We start from the raw sequence: 21739 nt of genomic DNA, 5'->3' as shown, positions 1-21739 counted from the left end.
TGTGAAAATTTGTCTGAAAATTTAAATAAGCGTAAGATAAAATTAAATAAGGATTCTATGGATATAAAGGTTCATAGTCTTTTTCTTACTGTACATGTTTGGTATGTCTTAGGTTAAGAACTCTTTTAAAAGAATATAACTAAGCATAACTAAAGTATACTATTTGTCATTAATAGAAGCATATCTATTTTTATTGATTATATATCCCTGCATTGAAAATTTTCAAGAATTTCTGAAAACCAGAATTTCCCAATAAGTATGTAATTTCAATTTGAAAGAATATTTCACTTTTCCAGACAATCTTGGGACTACTAATGAGTCAGTGAATTATGAAATGATAATGTAGTGGCCAAAAAGAACAAATCTTCCTAAGTTCTCAAACACAGAAAGAGTATGCTTTGCTTTAAGTTGATATTATCTATAATCCTCTTTCTGAGACAATTAAATTAATGATCTTTTCTAAAGTAATCAAATCCAATATAATAGTCACCTAAAATTTAATTCATGTCTAAATCAAATTATTTATGTTATCTCAGATTAATCAAGTTGCTAATAAAAAATAATATACAATTAATTAATGGTGCCGTATCAACACCTTAACTTCTAAATAAGTGAATCAATTTTGTTGCTACACAACATATGCCAGTCACATTTCTAGACCGCACAAGAAAACCTCATAGGCTGGTTCAGATGCAGTTATGCAAGAAGTTTTAAAACATTATTTGCTAACTTTAGAGAAAGAGTTTGAACGGTGTTATTCATGCCAGTTATATACTGAATTTATTTGTCTAAAATTTGATAAAAATGTTCCCCCTAAAATAAACTAAATTTCAGAAATTTAAATGACTATTAAATCTCTCCCCAATATCCATTAAAATTGTTTGACCTTTTAAAAACGCCATCTCCATGGCTTTAAATATGTAATTATTTTTATGATTGTCTTTTTCATTGTTTAAACCAGGGAGAGTGATTATATGCTTAAAAACAGAAAGAGAAAAAAACGGACCTTCCAATTTCTAAAATAATTCCTCAGGAAATAAAGATTTAGCAAGAGAGATGATTATTCTTTTCTATGATTTTTCTTTGTATACAAATTAATGTTAGAAATTTGAATTTCTTTTTCTTCTCCACAAACACAAATTATTCCATGTTTTTGTTCTTTAAAAGTACTTTATCATTTGATATCTGATATAAACAAAATAGCATATGAAGTATATGTCTAAAAACTAGATACTAAATAATGAAGTTTCTACATTGAGACTCTCCCCATCCCATCGCTTGATTCCTATCAGTGGTAACTAATACACTGAATTTTACTTTTATAATTCTCTTGATTTTTTTCTAATTTTTTTTTTTTGAGGAAGATTAGCCCTGAGCTAACTACTGTCAGTCCTCCTCTTTTTGCTGGGGAAGCCTGGCCCTGAGCTAACATCTGTGCCCATCTTCCTCCTCTTTATATGTGAGATGCCTACCACAGCACGGTGTGCCAAGCGGTGCAGTGTCCGCACCTGGGATCCGAGCCGGTGAACCCCGGGCCGCCAAGAGGCAGAACTGGGAACTTAACCGCTGCGCCACTGGGCCAGCCCCGATTTTTTTCCTAATCTTACCACATCTTCCTCTTTCAAATATATATGTCATGTTGTAGGACGTATTTTGAGATTTTTCATCTAATGTGTTATGCTTCTCCGATTCATCAGTCCTTTTGTGTAGCTATAGTTCATTCAGTTTCACTGCTGTGTAATATATTAATTTGTGAACATACGTACTTCAATCTATTCTATTGATGGATATTTGCTTTACTTTTGATTTATTTAAGATTTTTCTGCATTCATTTTTACACATCTTAATACGTATGCTTATTTTATTAATCTCTACCCTTTCTACTTTACTAACATATGCATATGGCAATAAATTTTCCTTTAAGTGTTCTTCAACAGCATCCCACTAGCTTTTATGTATAGTATCTTCATTGCCATTCAGTTTTAAGTATTGCTTAATTCCATTATAATTAATTCTTTAACTAGTATATTACATGGAAATTTTAGAACTTGTTTTTAAATTTCCAAACCTATGGTCAGAGAAAATGTTCTAATCTGTGAAATATGTTGTTTATATTTATTTATATTATTTGTTGTAGTAAATATTCCATATTTACTATCATTGAGAATATGTGTATATTCTAACGGTTGAAAGAATGATTCTATATCCACTGAGTGAAGCTTAATTGTGTTTATGCACTTTGAGCCTTCTGTGTCTTCATTAATTTTTTTAATATTTGAAGTATCAATAATTGAATAAACTATATTTAAATCTCCTACTATGATGGAAAATTATCAGCTTATCCTTGTAGTTTTATCAATTTTTATATTAGGTGTTGTTTTATAAGTTCTATACAAGTTTAGATTAATTGCATCTTTCTGGTGAACATTTGAACATTTAAGTTTATATAATAATTTATATATTCCTTAGAATAATTTTTTCAAATGTAGTATGTCTGATATTATTATAATTATCCCAGACTTCTTTTGGCCAGTATTTTATCAGATTTTTTTTATAAACCTGTACTTTATGCCTTTACATGGCATTATGTTTTAGATCTATCTTTAGTAAATAAAGTTAAAATATGTTTTTTACTTTATCCAGTACAATGACCTTTACTTTTAACCTAATGAATTTAGACTACTTACATTTGTTGTGATTATTAATATTTTAGATTTAGTTCTTACCATCTTACTTGTTGCTTTATTTTTCTCATACTCTCTCAATGCTTCTTTAGATTCTTTGTTGTCTTTTATAAATTGAGAGCTTTTCCCTTTTAAGTGTGTTTTTACTATTCTATTTTTGAACGTCTATTGCTCTGGAAAGAGTACACATTGTTTCTGTTACTTTAGTGGTTACCCTTGACATTTTACTATGCACACTTAACAAAGAATAAAATTACCTTAAAATACCATCTTCTAAACAAGAGAAGGATGTTAAAACAGTTAAATTTCCTCAAATCTAATTCTGATTTATATGCTAATTTTGTTCAATATTTTTAGTTCTAACCTTTAACAATAACTGAATGTCAGCTTTTATTAGTATTAGTTTTTTCAATCAATTTGTATCTATCTTTACCTATGTGTTTACCAGTTTCATTGCTTTCCATTTCTTTGGCATGTCTGTTTTGCCATCAGACTTCCAGCAGCACCTTCTTTAGAAGTGCCTTGAGCAAGGACCTATTGAAGGAAAACGTTCTCAGTTTTTATTTATCTGACAATGTCTTTAAATCATCCTCAATCTTGAAAGCCTTTTGCTAGGCACATAACTTAGGTCACCAGTTAAGAACTTTGAGAACTTTCACTGTATTATTCCACTGCATTGTTTTCTATTCCTCCATTGAGGTGGGAAATTCTGTTATCAGTTGAATTGTCATTCTTCCTACATGATCTATCTTTTCTCTCTGGCTTCTTTAAATATTTTCTCTTTGCCTTTGATCTACTGCAGTTTCTCTACAGTTTATTGGAGTAAGAGCTGCTTTTTACCGTGAAATGCTTCCACAAGACAAGGATTCATTTTTTTCCATGACTAGTTTGGGAGATTCATAGCCATTATTTCTTCAAATATTGTCTCTTCTTCATTCTTTTCTTCTGCTGATTAGGAATAGGGTAGATATGCACATTCTTTTTTCTCTCAATGTGTCTTTCAAATTTTTCATCTCCTTGTTTCTCTATGCTGTATTTAGTGTAATTTGATCAGTTTTAACATTGATTCACTAATTATCTCTTCACCTCTATATAATATTTAACTCATCCAATGAGTTTGACGTGATTTATTTGTTATAATAGTTATTTTTCAAATTTTATTGGTTATTTTTATAACCTCCTGTTGCTTGTTCTTATTTATTAATTTATATTTTATTTCTTAAAACATTTCATATATATGTTAGTTTGCGAATGAAAATTTCAATATCTGCAGTACTTTGGTTTTTTTGAGGAAGATTGGCCTGAACTACATCTGTGCCAATCTTTCTCTACTGTGTATATGGGATGCCACCACAGTACGGTTTTGATGAGCAGTGTGTAGGTGCATGCCTGGGATCTGCATCTGCGAATCCCAGGCCAAAAAAGCAGAGCATGCAAACTTAACCACTATGGCCACTGGGCTAAATTTGTTGTTTGTTGTTTCTTCATTCACTCATGATGGCTTTTTTTTTTTTTTCCATGTTTGGAACTTTGAGTGTGAGCTCATATTTTTTTCTTTCCCTCACTTTGATCTGGTCTTATCTTTCTTTGTCTCTGCTGTCCCTGTCCTGCTAAACTTTTATTCCACTCCTAGGGGTCCTGTCCTGGGAGTCAGCCCAGGTTCATCAGTTTCCTGAGGTCATCAGGTACCTGACAGCACCAGCACTCAGACCTCATGGCGAGCCCTATATGCTCACCTGCTATTGGACTGGGCAAAGTCCATCACAGTTTCAGCAGATCATTTCAAGCTATCCTGACTCACTTTCCACAAAATATCTATTGGTTGTTTGGGGTTCTCTATTTCCAGGTCTCTCAGGCTCCCCATTGCTTCCCTCTGCTTCCTCTTTGACAAACAACTGATACATTGTGGGTTTTTTACTATTCGTTTATCTCAACCCACATGCATTTTAAAGTTCATTTCATTTTGTTATAAATATTGTCCATGGGTTTTGCTGGCTATCTGTTTTTATGGGGGGATTTGGAGGAGATTTAAATACTTTGTTGTTGCTATGTTCTCAGAATCCCCTGGGACAGTTATATTTTCATCTCACCATCCCTGACTAACAAGGGATCTCAGTCTCTGCACTCCCACTTGACTGCGTGCACACTTAGTTTTTGAGTTCCAGTTTTAATATAATCACTTGTCCTCAGGGTGACCGCACCTTTCATATATCAGCAGGGTTCTTTTGTTCCCTCCCACGGAATGAGGGAAGATTCTGCTTGGAGATTTCCTTTACCTCCTCTGAACCCAGCACTGCAACAAAAGATGTGATTCCACAGTTGTTGCTGTCTATCATTCAATCAGAAGCATTAGAGTCCAATAGTTGTTGTTAATGTCACTCACAAATCTTGTTTTAACCAAGGTTCATTTCTTACTTTTCTATATTAAAAAGTTCAATATCTGATGTCGCAGTTCTAGGCAATTGCATAAAACTAAATTTGTTAAAAATTTAGACAGTCCTTAATCAGAGAATTCTAAATTTAAGCTGCTTTGGAACAAAACCATCCTCAGTTAATACATACAGGCCCAAACCTTTGAAAGTTGCAATGTGTAGATTAAATCTTGTTTCAGGAGATATCTATCTATATATACAAAATTTGTGATTTTATGAAACAATTGACTTTTTTTTGTTAGAGATACCTTTCTGGAATGGATTTTTGATGGATACTAACAGCAACATAGTTTTTGATAAAAGCAAATTAGCATCAAATTCATAGTAGAAATACAAAAGGCATCATAGGATTTGGCTGATAACAGGGAAACTGGCTTCCAATGGACTGGGTTCCAATCTGACTTAAAAGCTTGGGTAAATTGCTCAACATCTCATTGCTCAGTACCCTTATTTTAAAAATGTGAATTATAATAATAATATTAACTCATTGAAATTTTGGGCAGATTAAGTAAGATAAAATAGTACAGTGTATAAGTTGTTGGTGCACAGCAAGTCGTTATTAATTGGAATCTATGAGGATGATGATGATAATGATGGTGATGATGCTGGCTATGGCATGATAATGAGTTACTTCCCCAGTGAAGGATAGGTTTTGCTTCTTAAGCTTTTGTGTCAAAATGCATAAAACAATGAAATAAAATAAAAAAGAACATCTCACTTGGTTTTGAGTGGATTTAAAATAATCCCATTTTTTTTAGAAAAAGGGTGATTAACTCTTAGAGATTTCGTTTCAGGAGAAAAAAAATGAGCAATTACTTTTGGCTGAAGCCTTCTAAATAGGTACCAGCTGCTGTGCTCATCCCCTCCGATCACTCCCTTTGCTAGATTCCTGAGACAGTCTGTGTGTAAGGCACATTTCGTGACATGTTTGTCACTGTTCATTATTAGTCTTCGGGAACCAGCAATGTGGCCTCATTCATTTATTGGTGATGTTAAGTTGTTCTGACATTGCCCTCAAGACAGTTGTGTCTTATCCTCAGAGTGACAGGACAGATACTCAGAAAGGATTGCACACGTTCATTGAACACCCTTGGCTTCACTGTGTGCAAAATTCCGAATGTGAACTATCTTTGCATACGTTATTACTCCCTGGGGTCAATTGCAAAAATCTGTGGATATCGCTCAGTGTAGCAGTTAATCTTCTTTAAAGCTCATGATCATTTTAAATAATAGTATATACAGAAGGAGCCTTTCCTACTGAGAGCTAAAATAAACTGGCTCTCACCTGTTGCTTTGAACTACCATGGATTCTCAGGATTTCTTGAAAAGAATGTAAACTGTTAGAATGTAATATTCCATCAAACTATTTACCCATAATCCTGCAAATCAGTTGAGAACATAATTTGGAGCTTTTGGTATTTCTGCAAACACAATGTGATGCAGTGAATTAGATAAAGTAAGATGAGTGAGGAAGAATACAAAAATCCATGCTGTTCCTCTCGTATCTGTGCCTAAGGATCCCAGATGTTTACCTATGAGTGTTTTTTTGAAACTGCACAAATCAGAATAGACTGTTAGTAGAAATAAAGCTGCAGTATCTGCTGGCACACACACATGCATTATTTAGGTAGTTTTTATTTATTTATCATGTTTGCTAAGAGTATGTAGAGAAGATTGGGCATTGCACAGAAAAATTTTATCTTTAAAATAAGAAAAATAAAATCAACAGTCTGTGCCATCAGTGTGGATTCTTTAAAATTTTCCTTCTCTCCAAATTACAATCTCTTTTAATCTTTCCCATTATTTTACCCATCACTACCCTCCCATGTTCACGCAAAGAAGCATTGCTTCTCCCAAGATTTCTCACTCCAAGTTCCTCCTTGTCTCCATCCCTTCCTGCCTCCCCTGATCCTTGCTCCCTCAATCACGCATCATTAGTTCTCACTCTAAGAGATCTACCTCCCTCTGGCTACAAATATCTTCAGACTATTCCCTCGTCTAAAATTTCCCTTACCCTTTCTGCTTCCAAAGTTGTTGTACGTTTGCTCTGACTTCATTTACAACCATGTTTCTGAAATGTCTCCCACTAATTCTTCACCACCTCTTCAGGCTTTTGCTCCATGCAACCTGAGTATTACTCCTGATACTCTCCTCAGATAGCTCACTTAAAGCTGAACATAGACCTCCAGATTGCAAAGCTGAATTGTCTTTTCTCACTTCACCTGCTTTCCAACCTCTCTTATGCATTCAATGTTCTTGGTCTCCCATCCTTTTTGAAGTGTTTTCCTCTCTTGGCTTTTATAATATCAGACTTTTATTTTTTCAGTCTGACTCTATTTTCCCAGTATTGAGCTTCTGTTGCTTTTTCCCAAAGGTTGAGTTCTTCCATCCTCAGCTCTCTTTCCTACTCTTCTGCACTCTTCCTCCATGGGGTCATCCAACTTTGCTCTCTACCTCTTTGTGGATAAGACCCCAAATTTGTTCTGAAGCTTAACCTACCTTCTCAGCTCTGGTCCCACATTTTTAACTCCCAACTTCACCTATTGTCTGTATAAGTTTACAGTTGACCTTCTTGTCTTACTCTCTTCTTTCATCTATCCTTCTACCCCCAGCAAATCTCAAAGGGAAGTCCTCTTATTGCCACTGGATGTCCACTCTTTAGTCACTTAGGCATAAAACTTTAAATTCTACTTCAACTAATCACTATTCCTTGTCTCTTGCCCTAATTCAGTTGTCAAGTTGTGTTGGCTTTTGTTATTTCTCTTTTGAACAATTACAGTCACTCTTCATAGGACCCATTCTGATTTCTGTCATTTTTCCTTTTCATTTCTACTAATAAATTGTTCCAAAATTTCAAATTGATTTGGTCATTTATACAACAAATGCTCAATATTTTTCATGACAAATTTAGAATAAAGTCTACGTTTCTTAGCTCGAGGGTCTAGAGCCACTATGATCCAGGCTAGAACTACATTTTATATCTTTTTTCTATAATCATTATCTATACTTATCACAGCTTGCAACCCAATTCAAATCTCCAGGTTCCTAATATTCCTGCATCCTAAACTTTGATCCTGTTGTTCTCTTCTCCTGGAATATTCTTCCCACTTCTGACAATGTGATCCTTCTCCAATACTTTATGATCCTTGAAAGTCCATCTCCAATGGGATAGCTTCCAAAATATTTCTTTGATCTCCATGGGAGGAAGTAGCCATTCCACTCTTGAAAACATCTTGCATTTATTTTGACAATTGTCACATATTACCTTGAGGACCATAGCATCTTATGTCTGGTTGTGTACTTGTCCACTTTCTCTGCTTGACTGCAAATTATTTCCATGTAGCATTGTATTTCCTTTTGATTCTTTCAGTTATGCAAAGTGCCTTGCAAGTAAAGATAATAGTTTAGTTAAAAGCATGTAGGTCTAGAAATTGAGGGAAATTAGCTTTGTACATTCTTCTAGCACTTTCCAAAATGGGTTGCTTGAGGGGAGTTCTTTTTTTAAATCCCCTGAGTCTCATTATTCTCTTGTAAAATACAGATTTTTTTCTACCTATTTCATAAGTGCATTGTAAGGCTTAAATGAAAACACATGTAAAGTACCTAGTAGAGTACCTGACACAGAAAATGAGCTCATTGTAGTTATTATTGTTATTAGTGCTGTAAAGTAGCTGTTTCTTAAATGACAGTAACTATTTCTAAAATTATTTGAAAACTTCAAGGTAATCTTCACTTTGACTGTAAAACTAGACCGAATTTTTTAAAACCATCTGTTTTTATTTGAACATGTTTATATTATAAACACACAGGATACAAATTACACATGATGAATTACACCCTTTATATGAAGAATAAACAGAGATTCCAACCACCTTTGAAAAACAATGTGAATATGTTTCTAATTAATTAATTTGCATATATATGATAGTGGTGTTGAATCTATTCCAGTTATTCAAATTTAGGAGGGATGGTTTTAATATAGTCAAATAAAGAAGAGAGAGACATTGATATCTAACTCTGACACTCGTAATTTCACATTCATGGTATATTTTAATTCAGCTTAAAATTTTTCTCCTAATGCAAAATTAGCATTGCTTAATTGGCAAATGATTGATATCGTATGTAATAATTTTTTGCATAAAATGTATAAGGTCAGGTGGAAATACAGCCAAGCTTTTCCTCTGTAATAATTCTTATTTTGAACAATCCAGTTTTGCTTTTTGTAGTTGCTTATATCTTGCATTGTTTTACTTATGTTTCTATGTCAGAGAAACAAGATAAGTTTCCTTTCAAGTGATAACTTTTACTTTCTTGTTTTCTCAAATATTGTGACTTGCTGTTGTTTTAAATGCCCAGTGAACGTATTTTTTTAATTATTATTCCTTTTGACAAGTTTATGTTCAATTATTTCCTTCTATAATATGTTGGCTATTTCATAGAAATAGAATTCTTCATCTACAATTGCATTTCTCAAAGTATAGTCTGCAAATCTCTGGGTTCTCCAAATTTTCTCAGGAGATCTGAAACACTTTATATAACACTAAGTCACCGTTTCCTTTTTCATTCTCATTTTATTCCTGAGTGTACAGTGGAATCCTCCAGAGCCTAAATAATATGTGAGAACATCATTGCCCTGATGACTAAGGGAAGATATGCTTGAGTATTCTTTTATTTAAAAAATGTCTGTGTTAATTTCTATTACATCAGCTATCAATAGATGTAATCCATATAAATGAAAGTTCTTTGAGATCCTTAATAATTTTTTAAGATTGTAAAGGGTTTCTGTAACCAAGAATTTGAGAACCACCACTATAGAGACCAAGAAACAGAAACAAGATAAGATTGATGTTGAAAATGATAAACCTGTAATTTTAGTGTAAAATGTGCTAATTTATATGTACAGTCCATGTGTTTAAAAATACATGTAATTATACATCATATCTATCACTGGTACTGAGGCTCGACTCCACATTTCCTCTTGTCCCTGGAATTTCTCTCAGCCAAATTTTAATTACAGTCCATATTGATGCTATATATATAGTCTCCTTAATGCCAACATATTGGCTGTTTAAGTTGTATCTGTCTTCAACCACATAGAGCCAAGTCTACTCTTGACTCCGTGCAGACAAAGACTTATCACCCAAACCTTCTTGAAGTCTCATTTTGCTCTGACTTTCTTTTTGATCTATGGCTGGAAATCAGATTCAGAGCTCAGCAAAAGCTTTCAGGCAATAGGCAAAGAGAATTTCTTATTTTTTTCAGGGCATTACACTTTATCACAGAATAATACACACATATATATTTTTAAGTGTTGGAACAGACACTTATGTGAGATGAGGCAGATTGTGGAATTGGGACAAAGGAGAATTTCCCTCAGTTAATGAGAAGATACAAACACTACTTGAAAATATAAAATGTAGGCCTTTCTATAATGATCATCTTATTGTTTTCATAAACTAATAACTATTTAAGAACTTCTGTATCTGTAGCTCCAATTCAATAAGTATAAAAGAGTTATACCAAAGCCAGATCTTGACATCAACAGGTTTAAAAGATCAAAATGATAGCCACACAAACAAGACTTCCCATTGTTCATGACTCTGTTATAGTGGAGACATCTGCTTTAGATGGGAGGATGGATTCACTCATATTTGTGGATCTTTAGAATCTAAGATTCTATGTAAGTGAAGGAGGGAGTCTACAATTTGAAAGTCAGGGTAACACATTTTTACTCTTCATTGTTTGGAATGTGATTGCCTAAATTACTTATAAAGGTTAGGTAAACAGAACAGATATTATGCTTTCCTCTTCATTGTCATCATCATTTTTAAAGATAACTAAGTAACTCTTCTGTTCAACCCCACTGAAGGAGGACAGATTGTTGGAAGAGCAGAGGGACACACTTAGAGAGACACTGCTTCATCTCTGCTCTGCAGGAGCGCGTGGCTCATGCATAACTTGACTCTGTCCGAGCCTGCCTGCAGATACCTGTTAGGCAATATAAGGCATAGGTTCTGGAATCAAAGAGAATTGGGTTTAAAAGGCCATACTCAAGAGGTGGAGTGGCATAGTGGTTAAGAATATAATATTTCCCCACTTACTAGCTCTGCAAACTTGAGTCTCCAGCCTTCAATTGTCCCACCTGTAAAATGGGAATAGTAATGATACACTCTTCACAGATTTACTGAGGAGGTAAAACGTGTTACTATTTGTAAAATGCTTAGAATAGTAGCTGGAATATAACAGACATACTGTTTATGAAATAAATATAAATCCACATTCAGTGGCTCCAATCCAAGCAGGTTGGGATCGATGCTGTAGCCTTGCTACTCATTTGTTCTATGACCCTGGGCAGCACTTGATCCCTCTTTGCTCCATCTGTATAAAAGATTTAAAAATAAGAGCACCTACCTCATAGAGGTGTTGTCAAGATTGAATGTGCTAACACATGAAATAACTTAATAGATCCAAGCAGGTGGTAAGTGCTAAGAAATATTAACTATTGCCATCATTAAAAGTGATCTCTCAACTCACCCAGTTTTGCCTGTTAACTCAATGCATAGCCCTTCCAAACTTTTCCAGACATCTTGCCTTCTCTATCTTGCTTCCTAATACACATTTGCGATTTTATGACCAGCCAACACCACAACTGAACTCATAGAAAACCAAACTTTTCATTATCCCCAGCTAATGAGTGTCTCCTAGGATTTCCTTGGAGCCGGAAATGGCACCACTATCTTCCTCAAAACTCAAATAACACATTGTGCTATCCCTTATTGTATTAATCTCTTGCACTCATGTGTACTCAATTGTATTTATCTCTATGTACAAAGCCTCATTTATACTCAACTCCTCCAGTGACTCCTAGTTGCAGAAATCATTGTTTCTCTGTTGACTATGAAAATGCATTCCCAATTTCTTTTCCTGAATCCATTCTCTCATGTTCTAGTTCTTACTTCTACAAAGTACATCTGAAATATTATTTGTCTCTTGAACAAACTTCACTTGTTGTTCTCCTGCCCTCATCGACATTCCCTGTGCTCCTTGAGTATCCTCAGTCATGTGCTGTATCTAGCCTTTCTTCATATAGTTGCCTTCACTTTAAACTTGCCCTGTCCTTGGGTCAAAATCCTCTCCATATTATAAGGCCCCTGTCAAATTAGACTTCCTTCATAAAACATTTTCCTGACTTCCCCTCCCAAAAAAGCAAGTCACTCCTTAAAATTTCCTTGGCGTATTTTGATACTCCTTTTACGATAACGACTGTACTTTCTCAGAGTCAAGTATTTGTTTTAGCCAAACCACCGCTCACCGGATCAAGGCACACGTTATAAGAGCAAATGGACTGTAGGGTCTTATTCCTTTTATGTGTTCTGAACAGTGAAAATTACAGTGAATTATTCCTAGTTCAGTAAATTTCTGTTACTGTTAAGTTGCTTACACAGAGACTGCATCTCCATAGCAACTGCCGTGGACTTAGAGTTTATCTCCCTGTTCTCTGTTCTCCTGGTTAGCCTGCGCAATTGACATGTGACTCGGTTTCTGCCAGCTTTATCACTTCTACCTGGTTTACTTTGGGTCCGAATACAGAATTGGGGAAAGAGGAGAAGCTGATGTTTTTATTCCACCCATATTTATTCTCCCAGGAGTAAGAAATAAATTTAGAGAATTGGTGTCTTAGTTTTACGTGTGCTATAATCTACAAAAATGAAATGTAAATTCCTGTGTATGAGGACTTTGCATCATTTTCATTTTGCAAACATTTTCCATAGACATTAGCAGATTATTACACAATTAAAATATAGTTATTATTTGATTCATCTAAGAATTCTGATATCATTTCCAAAATATAAGTGTTAAGTTACTCCAAGATATTATGTAACCATATATACCATTCCTTATTTATGGCTGTTGATCAGTCAGTTTAAGACTGTGCTCATTTAATCCAGTGTTTAATTGAGTTAAGCCTATATTTAAATATTTTTTAAACTAATCAGGTTGAAACTTTAATAATTTACCATGAAGAAAAATGCTAGTAATGTGGTCCTTTTTCCCACTTTGTGCTTTTACATAATAACATCTCTTCCTGAAGGTCATGTTTCTTTTCTATTAGAGAAAATTTGCATACTGGCCTATTTTACCCCTTTTCAGTTTATTCATGAACAGCTGGTATGAAAAATCTGAATAAATAATACAAACTGACCCTTGTTCAGATCATTACAAGTGCTAAAAAGTTGGTATGAAAAGTTAAAGATTATTTAATTATACTGTGTTGGAATTATCTCTGACTTAAAATTACTCCCACATTATTCCACTGTGTACCTTTAAGTAGAATGCACAGAAGACCAAGCAACATACATAATCTAACTTGAGTCATTGTTTATATATTTGAGGTTTAGTTTAACTTTTAATGTCTTTTAATTGCATTTACAATTGTCAAATGTCAATCTGCTAATAAATATGTAGTGGATATTTTCTCATGATCTTCCTTGTGTATGTGAATTCATTAACCTCAAATTCCCTAAATTCCAAAAGAGATGGTTGTTTTGAGTAGGAGTTTTAGGAGTCAGAGGAGGAGGAGCATGTTAGAGTGGGAACGCCTTAGCCAGCCTTTGCTCACCTGCTGACCACAATCCTGGCATGACATCCATTCCCTCCCCACTCTCTCTCCAAGTCAGAGAAGTTGCCTTATTTGTCAGAAAGCTCTTTTTCATAGAGACACTAGATGCTGAGTTTACAGATTAAGAGATCCTGTGACTCTTAAAAACCTTTAAATGCAATATTTCCTCTTTGGGTAATCTAGAAAAACAGACCATGAATTGATTTGTCTTTTCTTTACTCTCTAGGAGAAGATTTTGAAGATGTACCAGCTTCAAAGAAAGCTAAAGGTGAGTATATTATCTTCAGTTCACTTAGGAGTTTTCTCCCAAGGCTGCAATATTTTATCTGTTTTATTTAACTACTCTTGATCTAGTCTTCAGCTTTTCCTAAGCAACGTTTAGACGGTAAACTTATTTTTTAAACAAACAGCCTTTTTGCATTATTTGGAAAAATATACACATATTTTCATATTTTGAAGGCACTTGTTGAACATTGAATTATTTGCAAGTAATTATTAGATGCATTTATTTGCCTATCTGCTTACAAGAGCAATATTTCAAAATTATCATTTCATCAAGGATTGGGGGATGTTCTTTGACCCCTGAAGGATCACATAAATGTTCAAATACGAAAGTGATTATTTTTATTAAGAAAAATTGTGATAACTCACCTATACTGGCAGCAATAGCATAGAGAAAAGAAGGAAGAAAGGAAGGAAGGCAGGAAGGACGGAGAAAAGGAAGAAAGGAAGGAAGAAGGAAGGCAGGAAGGGAAGGATAGAAGTAAGGAAGGAAGGAGGGGAGCAAGGAAGGAAGGGAGGGAGGAAGGAGGGGAGGAAGAAAGGACGGACGGAAGAAGGGAGGGAAGGAGCAAGGGAGGGAAGGAAAATCTCAAAGCTCAGAAAAATCTGCTACAACCATATGAATGATCTTGAGTCAGTCTTTCCAGGACTAATTTTCTTCATCTGTATTATAAGGGTTTTAGCTAATTTGATGTTTTTTGGGTTTTGTTTTTGTTTTCTTTAAGAGTTTCCTGGCTTTTTATTTTGGCTAGTCATATAATAGATATTTTTTATTCTACTTCCGAACTTGCCTGTAGACAATAAGAGTTTGCCTATGACTTGTTCTTGCCATCAAAATATAAGTTCCACGGCGGTGCCCAGAATTAATTAACAATGTGGAAAATAGTGCTTTGAGAAAGGCACAAGGGAATGGGTACTTGAGTCTTATGAAATGATTTACACTTGTCTTCGGATACGTTTTTGAACACTGAATTTTTAGATTCTTTTAAAAAATTAGTTATTAAGAGCAACAACTCTTAGTATGTTTTTGATTTCTAGACCATTGCTTCTGAAACTATTTTATACGTGAATCACCTGGCAATCTTGTTAAAATGAAATAAATCTGGGTTGGGGACTAAAAGCTGGGGACATCAATTTCCAAGTGATGCTGAAACTATTGGAACATGGATCACTCTTTGAGAAAGAAGGTTCTTGAACTCATTTAGAAATTGATGAAATCTAAAACCTAACTTTCGATGAAACATACACACACACACACACATGCACTCACATCTTCTTAACATTTCAGGATTTTACAGGAGATCCCCAAAAACTCATCTATAGACACCAGTTAAGAACTTCTAACCTGGAGAAAGGTGTTCAAACAGATAGCTTCAAATTCTCCATCACTATCCATCACGTGGTGAATAACACTACAGCACAAAAGTCCTTGAGTCAGATGAGAGAAGGAACAGATACAGGATACCAGTCTGCTGCAGTTCTCTCACGGCAAGGATGATCACCAAAAGTTTTGTCCCTCACAAATTTAGAATTATTTTGACTAAAATGTTCATCTTGTAGCCAGATTCCACTCTGACCATATTATAACTCTGAGTATCAAAGAAACCCTTCTAAGAAAAGGATGCGTGTTGCTTACCCTCATCCATCAACATCCAAAATACATCAGGCACAGTTTCCCTGTTTGAACAATTGCCTGCAGCATGAACATTCTTTTCTTTCATTGTCTCCTCTTTTCTCACTGGCTCTTGCTTATTAAATTTCATAGTGAAAAGTCAAACACAGTCTGAATACAAACCCACAGTAGATTATAAAGAGGGCAGGTAGTTCCTGTTTCTTTCATATCATGCAACTGTTTAGATATTTTGAGTCCCTGCTCTATTTGCATAATAGCTGTGAATGTACAAGTTATTTACTTTCATACTTTTGTATCTGCTAGAAGCAGCTGAAGAGGTGTCTCCCACAAAGAAGCAAAAGAGTAAGTTTATAATTGTATTAAAACTGTTCAGTCATTCTATGTTAAAGGTGGTACATACAAATTGAAACTTTAGACTCTCGTAAGCAGACCAGTATTAGAAGAAAAAAATTTTTAGCACTGACATGAAGAATAACGTTAAGGTAGGTCATTTATATTTCAAAGAGAAGTTCGTCACTTTTGGTGTCAGGGAAGAGGCACATATTTGGAGGAATTACAAAGTGATGATTGAAGTGGCACTTATGGCAAACCGTTCTAGACAGCTCTGATCCTGAGCACTCTTCCAGAATCTGTGCTTAAATATTTGTTACTCTCTGCTTTATAATAACACAGCTGAAGTGGTAAGCTGAACTTTTTTATATCAAAAAGAAAAACGTAGAAATAGGTGTCGGCAAATCAATTGCTTAAAAACTCACTTCTAAGATTGAAAGTTCTTTTTGATTTCTCTAGATAAATGGCAGACTCTTAAATATTCCATCTTTGGAATCGTTGACTGCAATCAATATTCATATGCAGTCACAAAATTTGATGTCCAAAATTCTCATTATTCCAGTACTTCCAAATTAGACATTTTTTTTCAGATGGTGAAGCTGTACAATTTGGATTCACTTATGCATTAAAGTCGTTGCTGGACAGACTAAAGGAAGCAATTTCTGAAATAGAGATAACCAGAGTTTGTTGCTCATAATGCTTTTAAAGTAAAGAATAGACATTTATCTGAGGAAACGATGCCAATAATGTTCTCTGGGTTCTGCAGTGCTTCTTAAATGTATTTCTGCAGGAAATTACAAAAATGCCCTCTACCATAGCAAATTTCTCCTGCTCTGTATTAACACTTGATTCACTGAACAAATATTAAGTGCCTATTGTGTTCCAAGTCCCCCTTTCGATGCTGTGACTACTGCAGCAGATAAGAGCGGTACTCATTAGGATCCTTCATATAATCAGATTGTGAGAAACATAGGGAAATAAGCAGTCTTAACAATACTCTTAAAGGTTGTTGCAAAATCCACAAAGTCAATCTGGGCATGTTTTTGATTTATACAGCAACACTTTCCCAACTCTTAACCTTCTGGTAACAATTTGTGGCTATATCATATAAACACTTGAAATCTCTTATTTCATAAATAAATATTAAAACAAAATTCAATAAGATAGTTGAATCGTATTAATGTCAATTTTCTAGTTGGGATGTTGTATTACGGTTTTGCAAAGATGTTACCATTGGGGGAAACTGGATAAAGGATGCATGGGATTTCTCTGTATTTTTTCTTACAATTGCATGTGACTACAATGATCTCAAAATAAAAAGTTTAATTGAGTATATAAATAAAACACTTCAATATTTTTAGCAAAAAGGTATCAAATATTTGAAGTTAGATTGGGGGATTTATGATAGTAAAACAATATATCATATGCTCACCTTACTGTAAAGTAGTTCTATAGTCTGATAGTCACAAGCCTTTTAGATGTGCTCTAAAATCTGCAGCTATGAGGATATTTTCATTAATAGCCTATCAACACCAATTAAATAAATGTGTCAGAACAGAGACGCCATCTGATGAGGTTCAGCTGGAAGGTAGCCTGTCTTTGATGGACTCTTCTCCTTTTAGCACTGGTGCTGCCCTTCCGCCTTAATGCAGTCCCAGCTTTATTGCTATCCCTGTTAGTAGCCTGTCCAACCCTCAAGCTCCCACAACCTTGGGGGTGGGGGCGGGTTGTATTACTGCCTCTAAGGCTAGAACCCAGTAGAAAATAATTCTGGATGAAATGCAATGGAAAGGAGACAAACTAAATTCAAGATTTCTCCAAACTACTTTCATCGCAGAAAACCCCGTGACTGCAGTCAGCTGATACCCAGGGTGATGAAATCAGAATAATTCTTTGTTGCTTCCCTCAACTTCTTTCTCCCTAGGCTTTGCTTTATTCTACTTCATAAGCCCTTAGGCTCATATGGGCTTGGCCAGCTGCCCCATATTCCACACACCACTGGCTTCAACTGTCATTCTCTTTCCTGGCCATCTGCAAAGAGCCTGTGGTTGGTTGACAGGACGCAAACAGATAGGATGGAAAACGGTGAAGAGTCAGTGGGTGCCCATGATTGTGAGGAGAGGCTAACCTCGCCTTCTCTTAACAAAGCCGCTCTGTGGGAGCCCAGGGCTCATGATCCGATACACTGTGTACACTGCCTCACTCGGCTTCAACTCCTTTCCTGTGTTGCTTTCTGCTCTGAGAACAGAGCTGCTACCTCAAAGCATTGCCTCAAAGAGTAACTATGCCGTCTCAGGGGAGTGCTTGCCTCCACACATGGAAATCTCACAACTTTAGGAACACAAGGTTCTGTATGGTATTATTAAAACCCTAATTTAAAAAAAAAAGTCAGTTACTTTGCATATTGATAAGCTCATGTTTTGAAACCTGTTACTATATAACAGTTTTTCTGCATGCAGTGCCCATCAGTAGATTCCTATAAACTAAGCACTTTGACTTTCTATGCCAGGCCATTTTTGTTATCATTTATTAAGGGTTTATCATGTGCCAGGAAGGATTTCAAGTGCTTCACATCTATTAACTCATTTAAATTCCACAACATTTCTATGAGGTTTTTGTTGTTGTCTTAATTTTATACATAAAGAATCCAAGACACAGGGAGGTTTAGTAACTTGCCAGTTGTTGCCAAGGCTAGCTGGCTGCAGAACCCATGTCCATCCCCACTGATCCGTACTGCCTCTCTGTGCTTTATCTCTGTTCCTGCTTATACTCTGCCTGTTTTAATAAATCATCATGCTCTCTTCCTTAGGCCCCATCAGTTTCTTCCAGTGTGTCTACTTGGATGGATACAATGGCTACGGATTTCAGTTTCCTGTCACTCCTGCACACTACCCTGGAGAGAGCTCTGGCCAACCAAATTCTCCAGGACAGAAGCAGCAAGGACAGTAGACACAAATGCACGGCCCTTACAAGTGCTTTAAAACTTTGAAAATAGGATCTTCTGTTTGTCCACAGTGGCATAGGCAATTGAAATAGTGTAATTATTTGCAAAGTTTTCAAATATTTTCATTGAAAATATTTTCCTCTTCTGCCTGGTGTAGAGAGAAAGGGTGTGCAAAGGGAGTGAATGATAAGCAGACATGTTGAAGGGCCTACTGCTCAAGAATCTGTTATTTGTGTTTGTTGCTGGGTGCGGGTGTTTCTATTTTTCCATTTCCACTCACTGTAGGGTTGTTCACAAATTAATCTAAAGTTTACTTAATAACAGTCTTTTAAATGTAATTGACACAATTACAAGATAGAATTCCTGGCTTCAATTAGATATTTATTTTTAAATGAAAACACAAACTATGCTTTCAGTTTAAAGGATACAGGAGCTTATATAGAAACTATTTTTTTGCATCATGTGGGTATCTAAACTCAATTTACCCAATAAGTTGATGTTTAATAGTTTTATTTATGTCTATTTCTATTTTAGTTGTTCCTGCGCTCTAAGAATAGGTCACAGTTGCACCAAAGAGTGTTATAAGCTCCTCGTGATGCTCTTTTAGAGCTCAAAATATCTCTGAACTTTAGACATAATAAGACAGAGTAGAAATGTTTGATGAATCTTATCTCCAAGATTTGTCTTGAATTACAATTAAGACATTCACTCCAGTGGAAATACACCATCCAATTAGGCAGGTCTGGTGAATCGTTTGTTTAAAATATAAGCAAATGAGATAAAGAATTTTCAGATTTCTCCAGACTGTGCTCTAATGAAAATGTCACCTGGGTGAAATTTGAGATTAATTACTAAATTTGGGTGACAGATGAAAACGTATTTTCATTTCACTTCAATTGGGTTCTTCTGTGGAGTTAAATAGGTTTTCTTTCTCAAAAAGGAAAATACGAATGTCATCAAAGTTGAAAGAATACATTTCAACCATAAGTGCTTTATGAGGTATCTTACTTGTTTTTTAGGTAATTGGTTATCAGTGCCAACGAAATGGATGACAATCTTTAACTTACTTGACACATCACTGGGAATGACAATTATGGTTTTGTTATCCTTTTGTCTCCAGGTGATATAAATACTTGTATTCTTTACCACATTTTTCTATCAACTCTAAAAGTCACACCACTGTGACCTTTATCATGTTTACAATTGCAACTCAACTTACGACAAATTATCTCAGGAAATAAACTGAGTTATCTTTTCTGGCATTATAATTATCTTCAGCAAGGTCTGAGGTAGCCAGAGCTGATACTAGCCAAGTGATTTATTTTCAAGGACTGCAACTAAGTTCTTTAGGTCCTGTTTTACTGAAAAAAATCATTAGACTAGGGCATCAGTAACTTGTTAATTATTAATAATGGACTTTCAATGACTTTTGTGGAAGAAGTTGGTCTCGGCCATAGACTGGTGGACCTAATTCACACTACAAAAGCCAATGTTACAATGAACCAAGATTAATGACACTCCTAATGGGGAGGGGACTGGAAGTGTGTTCTTCAGGACAGACCAGATGGTGCCATCTAACACAGCCCCTTCATATAGCAATGGAAACGTGGGGAAGACAGCGGAGAAAGTTTATTGCTCCCTACTCCTCCAGCTTGTCCAATTTAATGAGTAGAGGAATAGAGAACAAACATGACAGTTTTTTTCAATTTCATAGAAAAGAATGGTTTGTCCATTAATTTTTTCATTCAATGACTATTTATTGAGCACTTACTCTTTCTAGGGCACTGTGCTAGGCACTGGAGTGTATAAGAAAAATATCAGAGATAAATTATATTCTCAGTGCTATTCTGACACAATGCGTGACCTTGGAAAATTTACTAAACATACTATGCTTGTTTTCCCATATGTAAAAAAGGGATTTCAAAGCAAACAACCCAATACCTTACAGATATACTGTGGGTACTGACAAAATATCTAATATGGATATGACATCAAAATAAAGTTCTGAAATAATACTTTTGGACGTGGCACTAATTTTCCCTTTGAGTGCTTTTCTATATTATACTCTTGTTTCTTTCACTCTCATTATAAAAACTATTTGATAAAAAGTAAAATATGACAATTTATTGTAATAAATTAGATAATCCAATTATGATGTAAACAACATTAATAATAATTGTTAAAGTTTATCTGCTTAAAGTTACAGTGATGATAGCCCTTGAAAAATATTGACTAAATGCTCATCTGTTTGTATAGTTCCAACAAATAAAGTATTTCTAGTCCTTTCAAGTTGACGCTTTACATTTTAAAAGGAAAAGATAAATGGTTGGTTAAAAGTCTTTGTCTTTAATAGTTCGTGCATAATTCACATCATATTGGTCACGAATAGGTAGGCGTTTAATAATTGTTTTTAGTTCTCCATTTTGTCCCATTGGTATGAGCTACCCACCCCAACCCTCTACTCCCGCCCGCACTTCAACTCCTTTTAATAGATGGTCTAGAGAAGATAAATAACTTGATTTAGGGTTTTTGATTTATGTTTACTTTTCATAAAACCTGATAAATCATCATTTAATCAGAGCAAATCTTTTTTGGAATAATTCCCTAAAAAGCACCTGTATAGTGATTCATTCCAGTATATCCCTGTCAAAACTCCTCCCAGAAATATTTTGGAAACTGAAACGGTATATCTGGGGATTCAGATTATTTCCTTGAGTTATTTTACTTGGAAAAAGCAAGGAGAATAATGACTATCATTGCTGATAGAAAACTCAGGAGCCATCTGGCCCAGCTTGCACGTGCAGAAAATGAACC

At 35.0% G+C, this 21739-nt stretch overlaps 1 protein-coding gene across 20 annotated transcripts in view; it reads left to right on the top strand.

Moving 5' to 3' along the window:
• TRDN (triadin) overlaps positions 1-21214 on the top strand; it is a 392671-nt gene extending 371457 nt beyond the window's left edge. For 15 of the 20 annotated variants that reach the window (XR_011422188.1, XR_011422177.1, XR_011422176.1 and 12 more), the window contains 3 exons: positions 13963-14004; positions 15955-15993; positions 18791-21214. Coding sequence is in view for 13 of the 20 variants with exons in the window: in XM_070223715.1 (XP_070079816.1) it covers positions 13963-14004; positions 15955-15993; positions 18791-18930 (221 nt within the window). In the remaining 7 variants the exon portion in view is untranslated. The remainder of the gene's footprint in view (positions 1-13962; positions 14005-15954; positions 15994-18790) is intronic. The other 5 variants (XR_011422182.1, XR_011422178.1, XM_070223711.1 and 2 more) reach the window with 2 other exon arrangements.
• Positions 21215-21739: the final 525 nt, after the last annotated feature.

The sequence above is a fragment of the Equus caballus genome, chromosome 10 (genome assembly GCF_041296265.1).
Source record: "Equus caballus isolate H_3958 breed thoroughbred chromosome 10, TB-T2T, whole genome shotgun sequence".
NCBI classification, from domain to species: domain Eukaryota; kingdom Metazoa; phylum Chordata; class Mammalia; order Perissodactyla; family Equidae; genus Equus; species Equus caballus.
This window is presented reverse-complemented; position numbering and strand designations above follow the sequence as displayed.